We start from the raw sequence: 19,769 nt of genomic DNA on the forward strand, positions 1-19,769 counted from the left end.
AAGTGGAGAAAGTACAACAATCAATTGTTGATATTATAAACATTCAAAATGAATTATCTTTCAAATTACAAAGTCAAGGTGATCAAATTGGAAATTTAATGGATACTCATGCACAAGTTGAAACAGAAGTTAAAATGGGTAACAAGACGCTAAATCAAGCTACTAAAAAGAATAAAAGGGGTGCCAATATGTTGGTTACTCTATGTATCGTACTTGGTTTATTAATGTTGTTAATAGACTATATATCAATTTTCTGAAGAACTAAAATCTACAACAGTACCAGCTCCAATAGTAACACCTTCTCTTCTAATAACAATTCTTCCAAGAATCTTGTTATCTTCATATTTGGTCAACGGAAGGGTTTTGTTGCCATCTAATTCTATTTCAACTATGGCGGTTTGTCTTGAAACTAAATGTAAAATCTTTTTCTTCTTCTTTTTACTATTGACAATCTCAATGATTTTAGAAACTCTTGCTGGAACTTGGGTATTATTTCTGAACAAAACAAATGGCATACCCACTAACAATGGTTTATCCATATTGAATAAATGAAGCGAAGCAATGAATTTATTGACAGTCTTCACTGGTGAGCCGGGTTTGGTCAATAAATCACCAATTCTAATTGGATCAGAATCTTCATTTTCAAGATGACTAGTTTTGAAAGCAAAATGAGTTAATTCTCCACTAATGGCAAAATCCACTGGTTTTTTAGAAACCTTCAAGGATTGCACTTGCAATGATTCATGACTTGGTAATGCAACAATTGTCTCACCAGCTGAAATGACCCCACTGGAGATTTTACCACTGACTTTAAGTTCACCTTTATCTTTGTACACATCATGAACAGAAACAAAAAATGGTTCCGAAGTGACTTTGTCTGAAGTTTTTTCAAGTTCAACATTCTCAATATACTGGGCAAGGGTTGGACCATTATACCATTTGAATTCTTGGATGGAGTCGTCACGTTTGACAACATTGTTACCAGTCAAACCTGAAATTGGAACAAAATCAATTTGATCTGGTCTAAATTCAACATCGGGTCCAGTTAAAAATTCAGTCATTTGGGTCTTGATGGCGTCAAATCTATTTTCATTCCAATCTTCTTTATCCATTTTGTTTACAGCAACACATATTTTCTCAATACCAAAGTTCTTGGCCAAAATCGTATGTTCTTTAGTTTGTCCGTCCAAGGCAAACCCAGCTTCAAATTCACCAGAAATGGAATCAACCACCAATAACGCAAAATCAGCTTGGGAAACACCGCCAATCATTTGTGGAACGAAATCCTTATGGCCAGGTGCATCAATTGCAGTGAATTTAGTGGTTGAAGTTTCAAAATCTGTGGCACAAATATCAACAGTAACACCATGGGATCTTTCCTCTTCAGTTTGATCCATAACCCATGCCAATGCAAATGACCCTTTACCTGCCTTTTCGGCTTCTTTGACTAACTTGTTAACGGTTTTCGCATCAACAATTCCAAAATCAAATAAAAGTCTTCCCATTAAAGTTGATTTACCAGCATCAACGTGTCCAATAACAACAAATGATTTTCTTGGTTTAATATAATCGGAGGAAGAAGCAATTTCTTTGGCAATATCAATCTTCTTAAATGGTTTGGTTTCCTTGGGTTTTTTAGATTGTTGTTGATCAGGTGTGATTTTAAGATTTTTGACACCTTCAAAAGCTTGCTTCTGAGCTTCCAAAACTACATCATCTGGAGATGGTTTAGCAAAGTTTTCTTTGACTTTGGTGATTTTTTCTAGGGATAAGTTTAAGTTAGTAATTGGATGAAAAATCGAGTCATATAATCGTCTTCGTTTCTGTTCATTCTCCACACATTCGGGCTGTCTATCGTGAAACAAAAATATGGATACATCTCTTTTAGGTTGTCTTGTCACTATTGATTCATCGAGTTTGATATCAAATATAATCTGAGGAGTGGTTTCTCTCTTCAGTGTAGTGGTTGCTATGGGTATCAGTGACGGTACTGGTGATGGACTAGTCTCTTTTGTAGATTGTTTCTTGGTGAAAATCAATGGTTTACGAGGTAATTGTTTCTTGTGTTCTGATGGTGGGGTAGTACTTGTTAGTCTGTCAAGAATGGCAACCGATCGTGGTGTTGTTGTTGTGGTGGTGGTGGTGCTTTCTGATGATAGATTATTAGATTTTGATCTTGCATTTGCTAATGCTGCTAGTTTAGATATTGGTTTTGATTGTTCTTGGGGTTGATCTAGGTTGATGCTTTCTTGTGATTCTCTTTGTTTCGATCTGGCTCTCGCCAATTGGGCTAGTTTCGACATCGTTGGTAGTAGTAAAAGTTTGTTGATCGTTGGTGCAATTTTTTCTTCTTTTTCTTTTTTTCAGGCTGATTTTTTTTTTGTTGTTGTTTTTGCTCTTTCTCTTTAGGTTAAATCAGAGAGAACGATGAAGAACGTGGAAGAACAGGAAAGTTGATAAAGACAAGGTAATGGTTAGTTAATACGTACTTTTCTTGAATTTTGATTTCAATTCTTCGATGGCAGGATCTATTTCAAAATAATTGTAATACAAGGCTTCTTTTAAATCATAATCTGGAATATCATCATTGTAATCTTTTAATTTTTTCTTCAACTCCGGAAGCATATCATGTAACAAATCATATTCTTCGTTGTTTAATTTGTTTTCATCAAACTCTTCTTCTTCTCCTTGTGAATTATAATCCAAATCGTCGTCGTCGTAATCCATGGTATCCTGAATTAGTTGCTGTTGTATAACTGTAAGTATCAAGTGATATATTGTGGATTGGAATTTTTTTTTTTTTTTAATTTTTTTTTTTTTTTTCGTTCTATCAATTGGACCTGGAACATCGTGCAAGAATTACCAAGGCATTATTATGACCATGATAATGGCAAGTTGCAATTCAGAAGTACTATTTCTATAGTAATAAATATGTATTAATTGTTTATAAACATTTTTCTAATTCTATTCGACAAAAGCATATTTGGATTTCTGTCTTAATTTCTTACCATACTTCAAGAAAAAAAATGGGACAGGTAATAACAATGCCCCAAGGCACCCCAACAATGTGATTGCCCATTTAATGGTTAAATTGTTAAACATTTGACGACTAAACAAGGGGAAAGCGCATGCCAAACATGATCTCACAAAAGTATTGGCTGCCATGGCACTTGCAGAAACCACCAAAAAGCAATCAATAATATAATTGAAACATGGCAAGAAGATGGTGATCAATCCATTTCCGATAAATGCAACTGCGATTGTTGGTACTATCCAATGCACATGTTCAGCATAATCACCACACCAACCAAACCAGAAAAGACCAATAATGAAACTGAATCCTCCAATGATTAAAGGCTGTAATTTTGCTTCTGGGTCTAGTTTGCCTTGTTCTCTAGCAATTCGCTGGAATTTTATATCATATAATGTAACAATTCCAGCACCTATAATCTCTCCAATTAACATTGACAAATATGGCAATTCAGCAACTCCCATTGAAAAATGATATCTGCCTTCAAAAACTGTAGGTATGGCTGTCAAACAACAATACAATATTGCATACACAAATCCATTGTACAAGGAAGCAAAGAAAAGAATTGGTTCTGTTACCAACATTTTAAGTGGTCTAGCAACGTTATTTTCGATAATTTCTCTAATACTCAATTTAACTTCTTCATGAGCAGCATAAATTCCCCAATTTCCCGTTCTTCTTCTCAAATCTTCTGCTCGTCCAACCAAGATCAATGGATGATGGGTTTCTTCCAACACAAAAGCATTCATTACCAATGATAAAGCCCCTATAATACCACAGAAATAAGAGGTCCATCTCCATCCTAAAGAAGAATTCTTAACTGTGAATCCACCAAATATTGGACCGAGCATAGGACCACCAAATAAAACCATTGAAAATACGGTAATGGCTCTTCCTCTTGATTTACTGTTAAACATATCAGCTAAAATAGCAGGAGATAAAACATATGAAGCTGAACCTAGGAATCCTGCAAAAAAACGGCAAATGATAATAGTTTGTATATCCTTGCCTGTAGCAACAGCAAATGAAAAACATTCGTATAAAAACCCCGATAGAATCATAATTATTTTCCTTCCAAATAATTCACTTAAAGGGCCCCAGAAAACGGGTCCCGATGCAAACCCAAATATAAATAATGAAGTACCTAATGAAGCTACAGTCCAACCCACATGATAGGTTTCCATTATTTGCTCAGTTCCTTGAGAAAACATAGCCGATCCTAAAGAAACACTAAGAGGGGCAATAACCACCGATATACCATAAAGGAGTTTCTTCCATAATGGAAAATTATATGGATGATCTGGATCATTAGGACCATTAAAACAAACCTCATAAGGTTGTCTTGATGGTAACATTGGGGGATATGGTCTCCCATCACCCATTGGCGGTAATGGTTTCAGTGATGTTGATGCAGTTTGATATACTGATTCAGTATTCATTATAAGTTGAGACTCTTTACGTGATAGTATTGAGTTTGTGTCGATTACTTCATCATCGTTGGTGTTTCTTCTTTGCGTAAGAATGGCTTCTTCATTAGGACCGTGGCCTTGAAACGGTTTTATTTCTTCGTTTTCAGTAGATGAAGTTGACATTGTGAAAACTTGGGATTGAGAAACCAACTTTTTGTTCAAATTTGGTCTTAATTTCATGATAGCTAATGTGGTGGTATTTATATCTTGCCTATGTATAAAAAATATAAGGTTTATAATAATGAGAAAATTGCCATGTATTAAAATAAGGTTGGTAATTGAAAAGCGATGAAAATTATTAATCCCTCATTGCAATATTATATTGGACCGGAAATTACAACCTTAGTTTAGGTTAGCATTACAAAATTGGTACGGATAATTAACGTCAAATCTTCATATTAATTTATCCAGTCAAAGAAATATCGGCGGTTGTAGTGGCGTTGGCATAGAAGAACGGATAATGAATAGACTGAACAATAAGAAGTTGAACCTTATGTTAGATAAATAGAATGTGTGAGTGGGTGGATTTCTTATGTAGAACGATCATAAACTGTTGCAATTAAATTAATAACGTCTACAGTTTTAATTTTGCAACAATGGACTGGCATTGGTCTACACACATGTAAAGAGGCTAACTTTGGTTGTGAAATGAGATATGTATCAAAACCAAGTGGTTTTTATTTTTATTTTTAGAAGAAATTCGTAACCATTTTTTAACAAAACATAAAAGTAAGAAATAATCAAAAATCCAATTTTCCAAGTAAACCTTACAATTCCAATGATGTATAGCCTTCTTATGAATGCTCATTAGGTTATGATGGAATCCATTACGTCGTTCTATACATTAAACTTTCTGAGTCATTAACGTTTGTTGTTGATTGCCAAATCAAAAGTGCGGCTTGGTGAAAAACTTCCCAATTGGGTTTTAACACCGAAGACGGCCCTAAATTGTAACCTTCTCTCTCACACACATCCCGTCCATCCATCCACAAAACAAACATGGTAATAATCAAGACGATGTTGCAATTTAGTACTAATTTAAAAATACTCAGAAATAGATCACACATAGTAAATGTATGTAGAAGAAGCTTCCTCGGTTAATTCCTATTAGCGAAGGTTGCGTAACCAGCGCAAGGATTTACTTATGTTATCTGCATTAACTTACAGGCAAATCAATTACAAAAACCCTCATCCAAGGTAAAAAGAATGATGCAAGAATACCCACACGCCTACATAGCATACCGACCATGAATCAGGAGGGGGCAGGGGGGTTGGATTAGCCCGCCTAAATTCAATTCCCCGATTAGATGAAACATAAAATTAGTTCATATTGGAAATCATTTTGATAAATGATCATGATTTGCTAGTGGGTTCAAACTCGCCTCTAATTCTTTGATATCCTTGATGTTTCAGTTTTGATATAAAATGAGTTGATCTTCTTATATAAAAACTATCAAAAGAATATCTATGTATTAAGGTGAATTCATGCACTGCTAATCACGTAAAGGCAAAAAAAAAAAAAAAAGAAAAAGACAAGAATTAGAAATGGTAATATAATAATCACACATTGTGATGACAAGACAAAGGTGTCATATCCAATGCATTACATACCAGTCGTCAACTATAGACGAAGGAAACTAAATACTGTCAAACCGTTCTAATTCGTGTATATACAGAAAATTGAATAAAATAACGAATTTTCAATAAAGGGAAAATTCCAGACCTGAATTCCAATGATTCTCAATCTCATTGCAATCTGAAACTAAAGGGGTTCTCTTTTTTATTTCACAATTTAAATGGATAATCTGATGCTTAATCGCCTAAAACAGTATAAATATTGGACGACCCTTTTGTCTGTCTCTCTCTCCCCCAGTTGCACCCTTTGTCTCAAAAGGAAATGTCAATTTAATTCGTTATGTCGACAAACGTTGATGTACAACTACAAGCGATGTAACCGCGGGGAGGAGTGCGAGTGAGATAATTACAGTTCCCGCCCTGAATTCTTGGTTGTTTAGATGAGCTGGAATACGCCCTGATTGGATTTCTCCATCATATTTTTTTTTTTTTTTAATTTTCAGGTTCAGCCGAGGGTCACACAAAACTTTCTGGTAGCACAAGAAATATCACGGGCAGAAATTTATCACTAACCGTTAATCAATGTTATGAAAACACACCAGGGGACTATATCGTCTGAGAACACGGTTAATATTGGTAATAATGGAATACATTATCTGTTTAAAAGAAGAACATATGTACAATGTCAACAATGATTATGAGAAGTTGGCATATAATTCTCTCATATGCAAGTTTCGGAGAAAATCTCCTAACGGAAGAGCAATATGTAATAGAACAAACAAATGAAAAAATAAAAAGAATGTTGGGATGATAATTACTTCAAACATTGTTGGATTTCTTTTTTTTTGGTGAATGTAAGCCACTACCTGCTTGAAGTAAGGATAGTTACCCATACAAATGTGCTTTATGCATGCAATATGGAATACAGTTTAGATGAGGAACACACAGGTATTCATTTTCATTGTTCATTGCGACAATCCATACATTGCGGATCAAATTTAAATAAAAAAATAGAAGTTGATCAAATGCTTAAAAACAAGTAGACCTACAAAAGGTTTAGGTTAACACAGGAATGTTCTCTAGAAGGCATTGTTCCTACGGTTGTTGGTTTGTTTTCATTTCATCGTGGACTTCCGGCTTAGACAATGGAATACATTAGATAATCCATCAACAAAACACAGAAACCTGATATAACAAAAATTATTCGGAAAACCCTGTAAATCATTCTTACAATATGTGATTCTCCTTACCAGGAAACAAGCACAATAAAAAAAAAAAAAAAACAGGGGATCATCATCGTCATCACCTGAAACTGGTAGTATGAAAATCTGCGCAAGGTATTAAACTGATATGGTTTTGTCTTTTTCTTCTTTCTTTCTTTCACTTCCATCTATTGTCTTAAAAGATATTATTATTATTAGATGAAATTTGTAGTCATTTACTAAATCATCAACATGTTATGCCTTACAACTGCCTCCTTTTTTTAATTATTTAGCTCATCTCATAGGTGGGCATGGCAAAAAGAATGAGAAAAAAAAATTTTTTTTTTCACTTTTTCATTAAATTAATACACAAAATTAAACCAGAAAGGTGTTAGTTAATTAATTCCACTTCCTTTTTTTTTTCATTTAACATAAAGTGAATATTTTATTGATAGGTTGTCCATGCACCATGTCAACATTCTTGGAACCCCGTTTACTTCACAACAATACAACAGAAACTTCTTCTATCATGAAGAACCCGTTAAACATTTTTTTTCTTTATGTATGGTCAACAACAACAACAACAAATATATATCTTTCATTCTGAGTTGAAACGAAAAAACGAAGGAAGAAAACAAGGATAAAACAAATAATTGTACACAAGACGTGAATGAATCAATAAACCCAAGCAGAACAATAGCATTGCAGTATCGTGTGTACTTAAGTTTGTGTAATACCACACAAATACCCACATTGCAGATATTGAAAATAATTTTTATTTTTTTATTTTTCGTTTTGGCCCCCTTGCTTTGTTCAGGTACAAAGGGGTCACAGTAAAAATAAAATGAAGCATATACAAAAACCAAAAAAGGTAAAAGGTTCTAGGTTTACTTCTCTTGTGATAGATATACTTTGTGGCTTTCAAATAAATAAATAAATATAAGGGTATTTGAACATCATAAAATGTTGAAGACGTGGCATGGAATATCGCCAGAACAGTTTCTCATGCATTATCAACCAGTTTATACTTGCCCAACACTTGTAATTCTGTTGATTGGTTATGTTTCTGTCCCGTTTTAATTTTTCTTTAATATACTTTACATACAAGGGGTTTTTCTACTTGTAATTGAAAATTCCTAACTTCAGAAAAAGAAAGAAACACCCATTGCTACATATACTTTTCACGTATCAAGTACTTTATTTTTGTTAATAATGAATAATGCATGAGGATCAGTATTGCATAAAATAACCCTCATTACGTCTTTCACTCAACAAGTAGATGTACTATAAATTAATCAGAAAACAAAGTTATTTGGCGATTTACATTGTTAAAAACTGACCCTTTATCCTGTACTTTATTGTTGATCCCTAGTGGCAATGGGCGATCTTTTACGTGTGTGTATCGTCTTTATTTATTTTTTTTTTAGTTCTTTATTCTCTATTAAGCCACTTCGTTCATTCGGTAAACCAAATAGTGTTTGAATTTCAAGTTAGAATGTGTGTGATGATGGTATGTTTATTAACATAAGATTAATTATAAAATTACTGGTATCGCTGTTGTATTCAAGAAATAAAGAAAAAACTGCAGGGCTTTCACACTTTATCTATTATCTTCTCCACTATTGTTTAAAGTTGAATCCCTCTTCATCACCGCAACACGTAACCAATTACTGAACTTTTTTATGTAATAAGTGGGGATGAATAATTTGAATAATAAATTCCATAAATTGATGTATTACATTACACACAAAGTAAAATTTACATTCCTTGGAGAAAAAAATTTTTTTTTTAATTAATTATTTTACTATCTTTCTATTATTATTGAATGTTGTTATTGCAACAGATTTCACAATCATTCCTCTTCTCTCCTTAAGCTTCATCTGCTTGACAAGGGTTCTTGTATATTTTCTGTACCTCTGTTTTCTTCATTTCTTTGTGTATTTATTCTAAAATGGAAATGGATTGGTTGTGGTGTTTTTTTTTGTTATCGTGTAATATGGTTTGTTACCCATGGTATTTCTCTTAATCTTGACAAATGAATTATTACTTATGCACATAGATCATCAGTCAATGGTGAAAGCTAGAATCATTAAAAGAATGAAATTCAAAAAGTCTAGACTATTTTCATAGCAATTGTGGATTTTTTTTTCTTCTTTGGCTATAGTTTTAGTTTATTACTTGGATTTATTTCAGGATTTACATTATTAAACCAACACTGCCATATATGCTAATGACAACACATGACAACAAAATAAAACTGTTAGATTATGCTGAGGGGTCCTTTGCTATATTAATTTGTTGTATGATTTTGCCCTGAATCCCAAATTGGGAATAAATGAAATGTAATAATGAACACAAAAAACACCGCTGATCGTACTAAAATAATCATTGGTTCCTTTTTTTTTTTGAAATCCTCCTGTGTTCCCCTTAAACTAAGTCTATAGCTATTTGAATCGTATGATTCTCATCATCATTTTTTATAACAGTCCTAATACTAGTTTATTATTCATTTAGTGGATGTAATGATATCTTTTAAACTTTTTTAATGATGAGGATGATGGTTCTTAAGCGACATTCCGGAATGAACAAACAATTCTTTTTACACCGTTTTAATTCCAAAATCATTTGGTTGGACGACCCTTTCATTATTATGATTATTATTATTAATTCACATGACAAGTGACAATATGTTTATGTAAGCCTGGTTTTGATGTACTTACCCCTTGGGTTATTGTTTTGATTTTTTCCCAATTCCTTTTTTTATTTCTTAGTTGTAGGTGAACGTGTGTTTGATTTACATTTGACTTATGATGCAACAATTCCAATTCTCCCAATTATTGCATATTGCATCATGTAATATTTCTATTCTAGTACACACTACAGCAATATGCCCCTGTTGTAATCAAAATATCAAGGGTAGGTTATTACATATATGTTGACCATTCTTATGCACTTTCGTATCAGTATGGTTGACGATACTCAATAAATAGTCTCTTTTTTTGATTCTGTAGAATTTTGTGATATACATCTTCAAAATGTTATTGGGGGCGTTTGATAATTTTTTTTAAAAAGCTACACGGACTCACATCATCAAGTTTCACTGATTGGTTTTGTTCCAACTAGTTTCATTACTGCAAACCCAAAAATTCAAAACCCATTTGTCATGAATATTGGCAATTTGAGGCGATATGATGTACAAACAAGAAAAAAAAAAATGAATAAATTGAAAAAAAAAAAGGTACACCAACCCTTACATGCGGTACCCAATCAACTGGGAAGGTTTACTTTATGAATTAAGTTCAGTTATAATCCACAGCATCTGCTTGCTTTTTCTTTTCAATGTTACAAACATGAAACTTGTGTTTTTGATTATTATATCACTTGATCATTATTTTTCTTATGTTTTTCTTTTTTTTAGTTAAAGCATAAGTAACCTAACATAACATAACACAACAAGTCAAGTTCTTTAGTTGTTTCATGATCTGCTTGATAATTTAGTGTGATCTGTTCCTTTCACTAATTCAGTTTGCTAGTTTCCAATCAACTAAATTCTTTGCCTGGTGATTCTAGAAATACATTTTTTTTTTTTTGATTTTGATTTTGAAAAAGGTACATTTACATAAATTTAATTCATTTTGAGTGAATCTAGAATCAAAATTGATTAATGGATAATAGCTCTTCCGGTGAAATAAAAATGAGGCGACCTTGCCCCCCTTTTTTTCTTTCTTTTAAACAAAACCTGTCTAATATACCTCTGTTGTTTATTGTTCCTATGAACCCTTGATTCAGCCAGATTTGATGGTGATGTTTTTCCCCTGTTTTTTTTATTACCCCTGTTCAAATTGAAATCTTAACTTTTTTTTCCCACTGGAGAAAAATGTCGTGTGTACCTGAATCAAAATGCATCACGTGCTGACGACAATGTCGAATCTTAATTTTTGTTGGGGAAATATCTGAAAAAAAAAAATGAGAAAATTACAACAAAGTATGATACCGCATAGAATAAACCCTTGATTTCGATTGAAGAAGAAGGCGCTACCCGGTATACATCACCAGAAAGGATGAATTTAATTGATTTGCCAGATCTGATTAAGAATAATATTATAAAATATCTTCCACAACAAGCATTAATTAATCTTTCTTTGACTAATTATAAATTTTATAAACCATGTCAACGTCAATTATACAAGAATATAACCATCATGGTAAATCCACCATTACGATGTAAATTGAAAAGAGAATTGGATTTTCAAGATTCTACTCAAACTATGATTTATGGATATGAATCTTTTAGGAATAAACAAACTAATTTAAGCATGGTTTATGCAAGAATTATGATTTTGATTCAATCATTAACTATAAATGTTGAATTAATGGGATATATTCAACTGATTTGTGTTATTGGAGACTTACAAAAAGATTTTAATGATAATGATGATATTGTCACTGCATTGGTGAAATTAGTTGGAATATTGCAAGAATTGGACCGATTTTATATCAGTGATTATAAATTAAGACAAAAACTTGATTTATCCAAGTTGAGATTAAAATCATGGATAGTTGATGACATTACGGAGTTATCAAATGATCCGAAGATAACTGAATTATTGATTGGAGAGAATAAAGTCATGAAGAATTTCGATGAATTTGCATCAAAATTAACATCATTGATTTTACCTGATGATGCCAACAAATATTGGGATTGGATTAGTACAAATTTATTTAATTCAAATAACAAAAATGATCTTATCTTACCAAATGTAACTCGATTTAAGTTTGTATTTAATTTTGATATGTCATTAAATGCAAGATTATTGAAACTAATAAATTGGAATCAACTTAAAGAATTGGAATTAATATTTGGATATAAAGATATAAATGATGATGATTATGTTATTGATTGTCTTAATATGATTCCAAGCACACCAAATTTGAAAAAATTATCAATTATTCAAGGTCAATTATATCCAACACATGAACAAAATGAATTATTTGATTTAAATATATTCACATTTTTGGAACATTTATTGGCTATTGCCGATTTGAAGTATTTGTCAATTAAGCATAATGTACATCCTCTTGGAAATTTACCTGATGGAATGGATGGATATTATAAACGAAGATGGAATTTATTTATGATTGTATTGCCCAAAATTATTAATAATCATAATATAATCCTTGTTTTACCAAACTTATTTCAAACATTTGCTGGATATGAACAACACATGAATACTGTTTTATGGATTGGGTGTAAATGTCCTCATTGTAAGATATATCTTGAATTAATTGATGAATTTTTATTATATCATAAGTATTATGATAAAGATTCCAAAAGATATAAGGATTTAAATGTACTGCATTTATTTAGTGAAATTGGACAACAGTTAAATTTAAGGATGATACAAGATGAATTACTAACTCAAATGAATCATTTGTCATTTCCTTTGATTAATCATCTTTGGGATTTCCATTCAAATACAAATAATCGCCCATTTAAATGTTATGATATTCAGACAGTTGATCAAGGAGAATATGATGATGATAATTATGATCCAAAAATCCCAATTCGTTGTTTATTTAATCAGCAGGTATATAAAGGTATTCCGGAGTCAATGAGCCATTATGTGAATACACTAGTCACAAAATTGATTAATTTGGATAGAGGTGATGCTGAAGCAAGAGATGTTAATGAATTTTTCAATGATGGTGGTGATATTGAATACAAGATTAATTTAAAAAAATTAATAATTAATGGATTTAATTATATTATAGATAGAGAAACCAACGGTACTCATTTTTATGAGAATGTATACGATTAGATTTCAATAAACACATAGGAATATTTTTTGTTTTTGCATTCATGACGACAGGAAATTAACAGGTATATTGGTGATTTTACATTGCATAAATGAACAATTTTGTTGATTAGTAATCAGTACTGATTAGTTTTTATTATTATTTGTGATTTAGTGAAATTTGTTTGATTTTTGTACTGATTTCAAGAAGTGTTGACTTCTCCAAGCACTTAATTATTTAAAAAGTACATGATGGAGATTTATTTGATTATTTTTTTTACCTCACTTCGAAGCTGCCACTTCTCCAGATTGATATATATGGTAATAATAGAGTTCTTGGACTACCTTGTCATAAAGACAAGAAAACCTTACGGAGGAAACTCCGAAACTAAAATGCAAACTACAATGGGCGCGGTTAGAAAATAGTTATTTTGCATCAATATTCGAGATCAATTTGGTATATACACAAAGAACGAAGAACGAAGAACGAAGAACGAAGAACGAAGAACGAAGAAGAAGAAGAAGAAAAAGAAGAAAAAAAATAATAGTAACTATACAATAAGAACATGTCCTGAATAGTTCAAACGTGGAGGAAATAGGAGTATAGGATCTAGGCAAAAGAGGCAATGACGAAAACTCAATAAATCAAAATTAATTTAAAAGCAATAAATCGAAACACTAAAAGATAATTAGATTTAACGAGAAGTCACAAATCACAAACGAGATATAATTCATTTTGCAGCCAGCTCTCCGTATGGTTAACTTCGTGGGCTTGTACCCTTTTCTACATGTCAACAATAGGTATTAAAGATAAGATCTAGATTGAATAATTTCCAACGTAAAAGTGTGACCACTTAATTGTTGTGAAAATTTTTTTTACTTTTTATTTTTAGAATTAGCATTAATTTGTTTTGTATACTGGCTTTTGCTTATTGTTATTGTTGATATCATATGATTTAAGTAGGTGGACATGATGGAAATTGAAGCCAAATGTAATTTGCACAAATTAAGTTATACATTCGGAGTTTCATTTAGTTTTCCTTTTATGTCGAAGGATAAATGGTTTGTAAACATGATGGATAAATTATGAGATGCAACAATATTGTGTAATACTTCGTGTGTCACTCAGTATAAACCTCAAAACAAAACTAAATAAAAAAAAAAAAAATTCATTGTACTTCATTATGTTTCATTATATTTCATTTTGGCTCAGCTTGACTTGATATTCCTGTTTATACATATTTCCATATTTATGCATCGTTGTTATGTTTCATATAAATAATTCATACTCGCAACGGAAATCTTGCCCTTTATTTGTTCTTGTGACACCTTATACCCTATCAAGATAGATCTATGACAGTTTATCTCCGAAATATGCCATATCCCGTGATTCATCTCGGCATTAAGCACCGTAGAATTTCGTTCAAGCGGAATATTTCACCCATTCGGCATCAGTTCCGGATTCCATATTTTGATTTTAGCGAGATCAAAACAAAGAATGGAAATACCACGCCTGGAGTAGTATGGACAAAACTCCTAGATGAAGAAGTCAAGGCGGTACTAGAAGAATAGTGAATCATATAGAAGAAAAGCAATACAAAATCAATACACAAGCTTTCTCAGTATTAAATCATGCCAGTCATTTGTATCATGTTCTTTTGCAAGTTATTAATATGAAAGTAGTCTTGTTTTTCTTTGTTTGTTTGTTAGTTTGCTGTATGTGATACACGTGGATATACTTGATGTTGCTGATCACTTCTCGATACTCTATTTCGTGCATACATATTAACGATGAGTAGCTAGGTTCACCCACCTTGAACAGTGCACTGAAATTCGTAATGTACATTTATATATATGTATGCACCCACGGATATGTGAGTGTAGTATAATGATTACATACTATTCATGAACTTTATATCCTGAAATATCATGATCCAGTAATTTAATTAAAGGGTATTGACTTCTGTACTTTATTTTTCCATTTTTTCCATTTTTTCCATTTGTCATGACTACACTAGATGATCCATTTCATTCAATTACATTCTGCAATAGCAAATTACAAAAATAGAAGAAATAAGTCTATCCCGATTGGAAAGACTAACCCTTTCTTGAAATTCCATTCTAATTTTAAATTTCTTTCATGATGTGAATCTCAGTTAGTGGACAAGAAACTACCAAACTACCAAGAAATGATGATTTGCGAATAATCCCAAGATCTGATAAATTCATGAGGCGGGGCGGTTGGGGGATTTGAATGTAGATACGAACTTGTACAATACCAAGAATAATAGAAATACTAAAATATATCGCCTTCATCTGATTAGATTCCACTAAGTACTTCAAAACTACCCTACTTACTTTTGACAAGAAAAAGTGAATAAGATGGTACTAAGTGGTTGCGTGGATGGTGAGAGTATACAAAAATGCAATATCTATGCTAGAAACAAAAAAAAAAAAAAAAAGAAAACGAAAGAGACCTCTGGTAATCGAAGTTTAGGACTCAAGATATGCTTGGGTTTGTGGATAAACTATGCAAATGACTATAGTTGAAAAGTAGACTGCTTAATCGAAAGATACTTCAACTAAACACAATGACCAGTGACTAATATAGTTTTTGTGGTTCACCAAAGTAGGAACAAGCAGTGCATCAAGAGCAAGGTATCCTATGAACGGAAGTATGGTTCCATTAAAAGAAAAAAAAAACCTAGGTGCTTAAATGCATGCATTTAGATCTTTATATCGTACAGTTACGTGTTTGAAATTGAACCACAAAGGTATGAAACAAGACCCATTGCAAATGATGAATGAGTAAATGAATTTAGCACACAGAATTGTCATGCGACTGAATGATTTTTTTTTTTCTCTTTTACATCAACTTCATCACATTTTTGGGGGCCAAGTTAAGCCAAGCCACCACCATTAACGCCAGAAGTTCAAATACTAGGAACTATAATAAAGCTAGGCCAGTTGACAATTCAAAACCATTTCGGAACCGGAATAACAAATAAAATGATGATATCGTAGTAACAGCTGGTTGGTATCTATGATTCTTTCTTTCTTTTTTGGTTTTTGTTTTGTTTTAATTTTTTTTTTAATATCCTTTTTAGCAAATAGTTGGCCTGTAGTAATAATTGCATATTAGTGCAATCTAAGGGATTTTCCATATCTCCCCGGAGTTCATCTTAATACTTAGTTAAATGTTCTTTTCTTTTCTTTTCTTTAGCAAGATTGTTCCATCCCCCACTCTCTCTACTCATAGAAGAATTTCGTTTAGAATCATGATAGTTCAATATTAGAATTACACATATTCAATTTCGATATCGGAGTTTCATGACACACAAATATCCATCTACAAATTATTCTTACTTTTGTAGCTCATGGCGTAGATAAAATATATGAAATGATCAGTATTGTACTTTCGACTGATTCTGAACAACAATTTAAAATTCTTAGAAGCTTAGCAGTAGCAAAGATAAGGATAAGACTAGATTCACGGCCACGCATTATAGAAATTTCATACCTTATGGTCCTATATCACTGCTACTAAAAATAAGATGACTATGAATCACAAAATTCGAAACGAAGAGAAAGAAATTTCATCTGCCTCAAATTAAAATGGGCACATAACCAGTGCATGATGTCGTTTATCTTCACCAAAATAAGAGACGGATAAAGAAAAGGGTTGGGAATTATCATGAGGAGTAACAATGAAGTTAATAGTGACTCAAACTTGAACAGGTCAACCTTTTTTATATCAAAAAGAAAGAAATGTTGGGTTATTACTTTAGGTATACAATAGAAGAGGCTTTGAAAAGAAAATTAATTATAATTCTAAAGCACAATTCCGAAATATTCATATTCTAAAAAGTTTTAGCCCTGAAGGAAAATATATATCACAATTGGCACATTCAAAGACTCATTGTATCCAATAAGAAAAGGAGTCAAGAAGTTCATTATTTTTAATATGCTCATTGTTCAATTTGTTTGCAAAATATTAATAATTTACAATGCATTACGAACCAACATGAGATGTAATGTATAATAAATAATTGCTTGTCTTTTCCCTTTTTTTTTTTGTTTTTTAATCTTTCCCCCCCCACTCATCAGAATTATGTGATGATCATGATCATGATCAAGAAAACGGTTGTGCTTAGTTTGCCTATCCTGAATCTTTAACATTATCTGCAACCTTTTATTTGGATTTTGTTTTTAACCTTTCCTAAGCAAGTCCAAAATTTCATTTGTACTTAATCTCGTTTTGTTAAACTTTCGGTTACAGAGTTTTATTCTATTTTTGGTCAATATGTGGAAACTTAAGATAATATCCAACTTCCGTTGTTGTTGTTGTTGTTGTTGTTGTTGTTCATTTGAAACTTTCGTGTATTAATGTTACAAAACCCACTAGTTTATGAATAATGGTGGTTACTAGGATACATTTAAATCGGGAAAATCATGTGTTACAATACGCACATATGAAAAGAACAATGCGATATTGTTTTTAGTTTATGTAGGTGCATACTAAGAATCGTACAAAGCTGCATAATACTTCACTACAAACGTACATCTAGTTATACATAGGTATCACTGACTCACGAATTAAATTATCGTTCCACATATATTCCCATACATGACTTTGTTCCATTATTCATTGATCAACGGAAGGGATAACCACTTCCAACAATCGTATATTGGTTATTCAAATAGGATGTTATAGTTTTTGGTGTGGATAAGGCTCTGGCTAACCTAAGAAGGAACACTAAAAAAAATAGCAATGAATTAGTTTCACAGAGGAACGGAATCCATGAATAATAGATCCTGAATTATAGCCGCCCACGGAATTGTTTTCTGAAAAGGATTCTGAGATTATTGTACAAAAAAAAAAGTATACTTGAGACTTTAACTCCATGCTGATTGAAACAATAAGAATTGGATAGCAGTACATAAAACAATAGGTGTCCTATAGTTCTAAAGAGAGGCTAGACTCTACAATTACGTTTCTAGAGAAAGTGTAGTTTGGAGATTGTAGAAAATGGGCAATTATAATTTTGCTCTATTGAATATATTGTTGTAACAATTTCTATTACTGCAAAACAATTACCAACAGGAAAAGAGGAAACAAACTCAGTATTCTCTAATAAAGATTTCGATGGAGATAACGAATGAATAAAAACACAATGCAGTTATGTATAATTCCTATTCCTCTTCTTTTTGTATTTTTACTAACTCTCCACTTTCCCTCTTTCCCTTCCCTTTCTTTTTCTTCTTAATTTTCCATGAATGCATGATCCTTTTTTACATTACAATTTTAATACTTGGATTTTGTTTTAGTCCATACATTAAATACTACTTGAATAGAATTATGTAATAAGTATTGTTGTTGTTGTCCTTATGTAGGTAGATTCATTTTTACTTGTAAATAACATTTTAATTCATGCCTTTACGTATGTTATGTTTCCTCAGATGGTAAAGTCGGCTGGGTGCTAAAACAAGAGCAGAGCACCCTTTAAATTTCTAGACTCTCGCCAAACGATATTGCTCATATCCGACCTTGAATGCTACATCTATTTTTGATAAACAATAGAGGCTCACGGATAAGCACTTATCCCAATGGAACCCACCCCTTGTTGTATGAATATATATCTTGAAACAACATGTTCTCCTCGATCTTCTCTTTTGCTATTAGGTTCCACTGAGGCGTGTATTGTTGTGCTTTATGGTGGGAGGTTGGTCCCATGGTTTTTTTTTTTATATATATACTTTGGAATTGGAACACGGCACGAAAGAAACACACCCTCGGCGCGAACAATAAAGTTATCACCACCAAAATTTGAACCCGGCTTTCGGTTATATAAATCAAAATAAAAACAAAATGGCTTGTAAGGGATAGAAGGATAAAGAATGCATTTCAGTTTATTTTTGCATATTTCCATGAATTTCAATATTAGCCATACACTGATATCTATGATGTATAAATATATAACCCTCTACATGAAAATCTAAAACTTTTACAAAAAGAAAAAATATGAAATTTCATCAAGCACAAGATACATGATGATGTACATGGTGTGGTATATGCGTCGTGTTATATATAACATAAAACCACAACAGTCCTGTTATTTCTGTATTCATTTTTTGTTTTCCCTATTAGAATTTTAAGCTTATGGTTGATAACAACAAAAAAAAAACAGGAATAACAATTACCTGTACAAGTTTATCACATGAGCAAGGTTCAAAGATGTATTTTTTTAAAAAAAGAATTTAACCATGTGAGGGAATAAGAATAAAGGAATGGGCTTCACCTAACGGAAATAAGACAGACGGACAGATAGATAGATAGAGATTAAGTGCTAGATGGAGAGAGATCTTATTTTAAAGTTTCATACGTAGATCTGCTAAATTTGTTGTTGATTGTTATTATTATTATTATTATTATTATTATTGTTATTGTTACTGTTAATATCATTGTAATTATTATACTTTCTTCCTTCATTCTCTATGTAATAATATTTTTAGTATTCCCTTCTTTTTTGGTAAAAACAAAAGAAAGTATTTCCAGTGGATGAAGTTGTAGTATAAAATCTTAATATTATATCTTTAAGGTTTTTGGGTAATATTATCAAGAGATTTTACTTATTTATTTAAACGTACAAGTATTATATATCTACGTTAAATAAGAGTTGCATTTTGTAGAAATAAA

General features: G+C 31.9%; 3 protein-coding genes across 3 annotated transcripts; 1 reads left to right on the plus strand and 2 right to left on the minus strand. All coding sequences in view use genetic code 12, as the record gives it.

Annotated features, from left to right (window-relative positions):
• Window positions 1-245: 245 nt before the first annotated feature.
• Window positions 246-2,303, minus strand: CTRG_04976 (ribosome dissociation factor GTPase; the record flags this gene model as incomplete). Its single annotated transcript, XM_002550632.1, has 1 exon — window positions 246-2,303. The coding sequence occupies one exon, from the start codon at window positions 2,301-2,303 to the stop codon at window positions 246-248; it is 2,058 nt and encodes a 685-aa protein (XP_002550678.1).
• Window positions 2,304-2,964: 661 nt separating this feature from the next.
• TPO2 (Tpo2p) lies at window positions 2,965-4,680 on the minus strand (the record flags this gene model as incomplete). Its single annotated transcript, XM_002550633.1, has 1 exon — window positions 2,965-4,680. The coding sequence occupies one exon, from the start codon at window positions 4,678-4,680 to the stop codon at window positions 2,965-2,967; it is 1,716 nt and encodes a 571-aa protein (XP_002550679.1).
• Window positions 4,681-11,338: 6,658 nt separating this feature from the next.
• Window positions 11,339-13,096, plus strand: CTRG_04978 (uncharacterized protein; the record flags this gene model as incomplete). The annotated part of the gene is made up of 1 exon (XM_002550634.1): window positions 11,339-13,096. One exon carries the CDS (start codon window positions 11,339-11,341, stop codon window positions 13,094-13,096), a length of 1,758 nt encoding a protein of 585 aa, XP_002550680.1.
• Between the last annotated feature and the right edge of the window lie 6,673 nt (window positions 13,097-19,769).

This window comes from Candida tropicalis (assembly GCF_000006335.3).
Source record: "Candida tropicalis MYA-3404 genomic scaffold supercont3.7, whole genome shotgun sequence".
Classification (NCBI taxonomy): Eukaryota; Fungi; Ascomycota; class Pichiomycetes; order Serinales; family Debaryomycetaceae; genus Candida; species Candida tropicalis.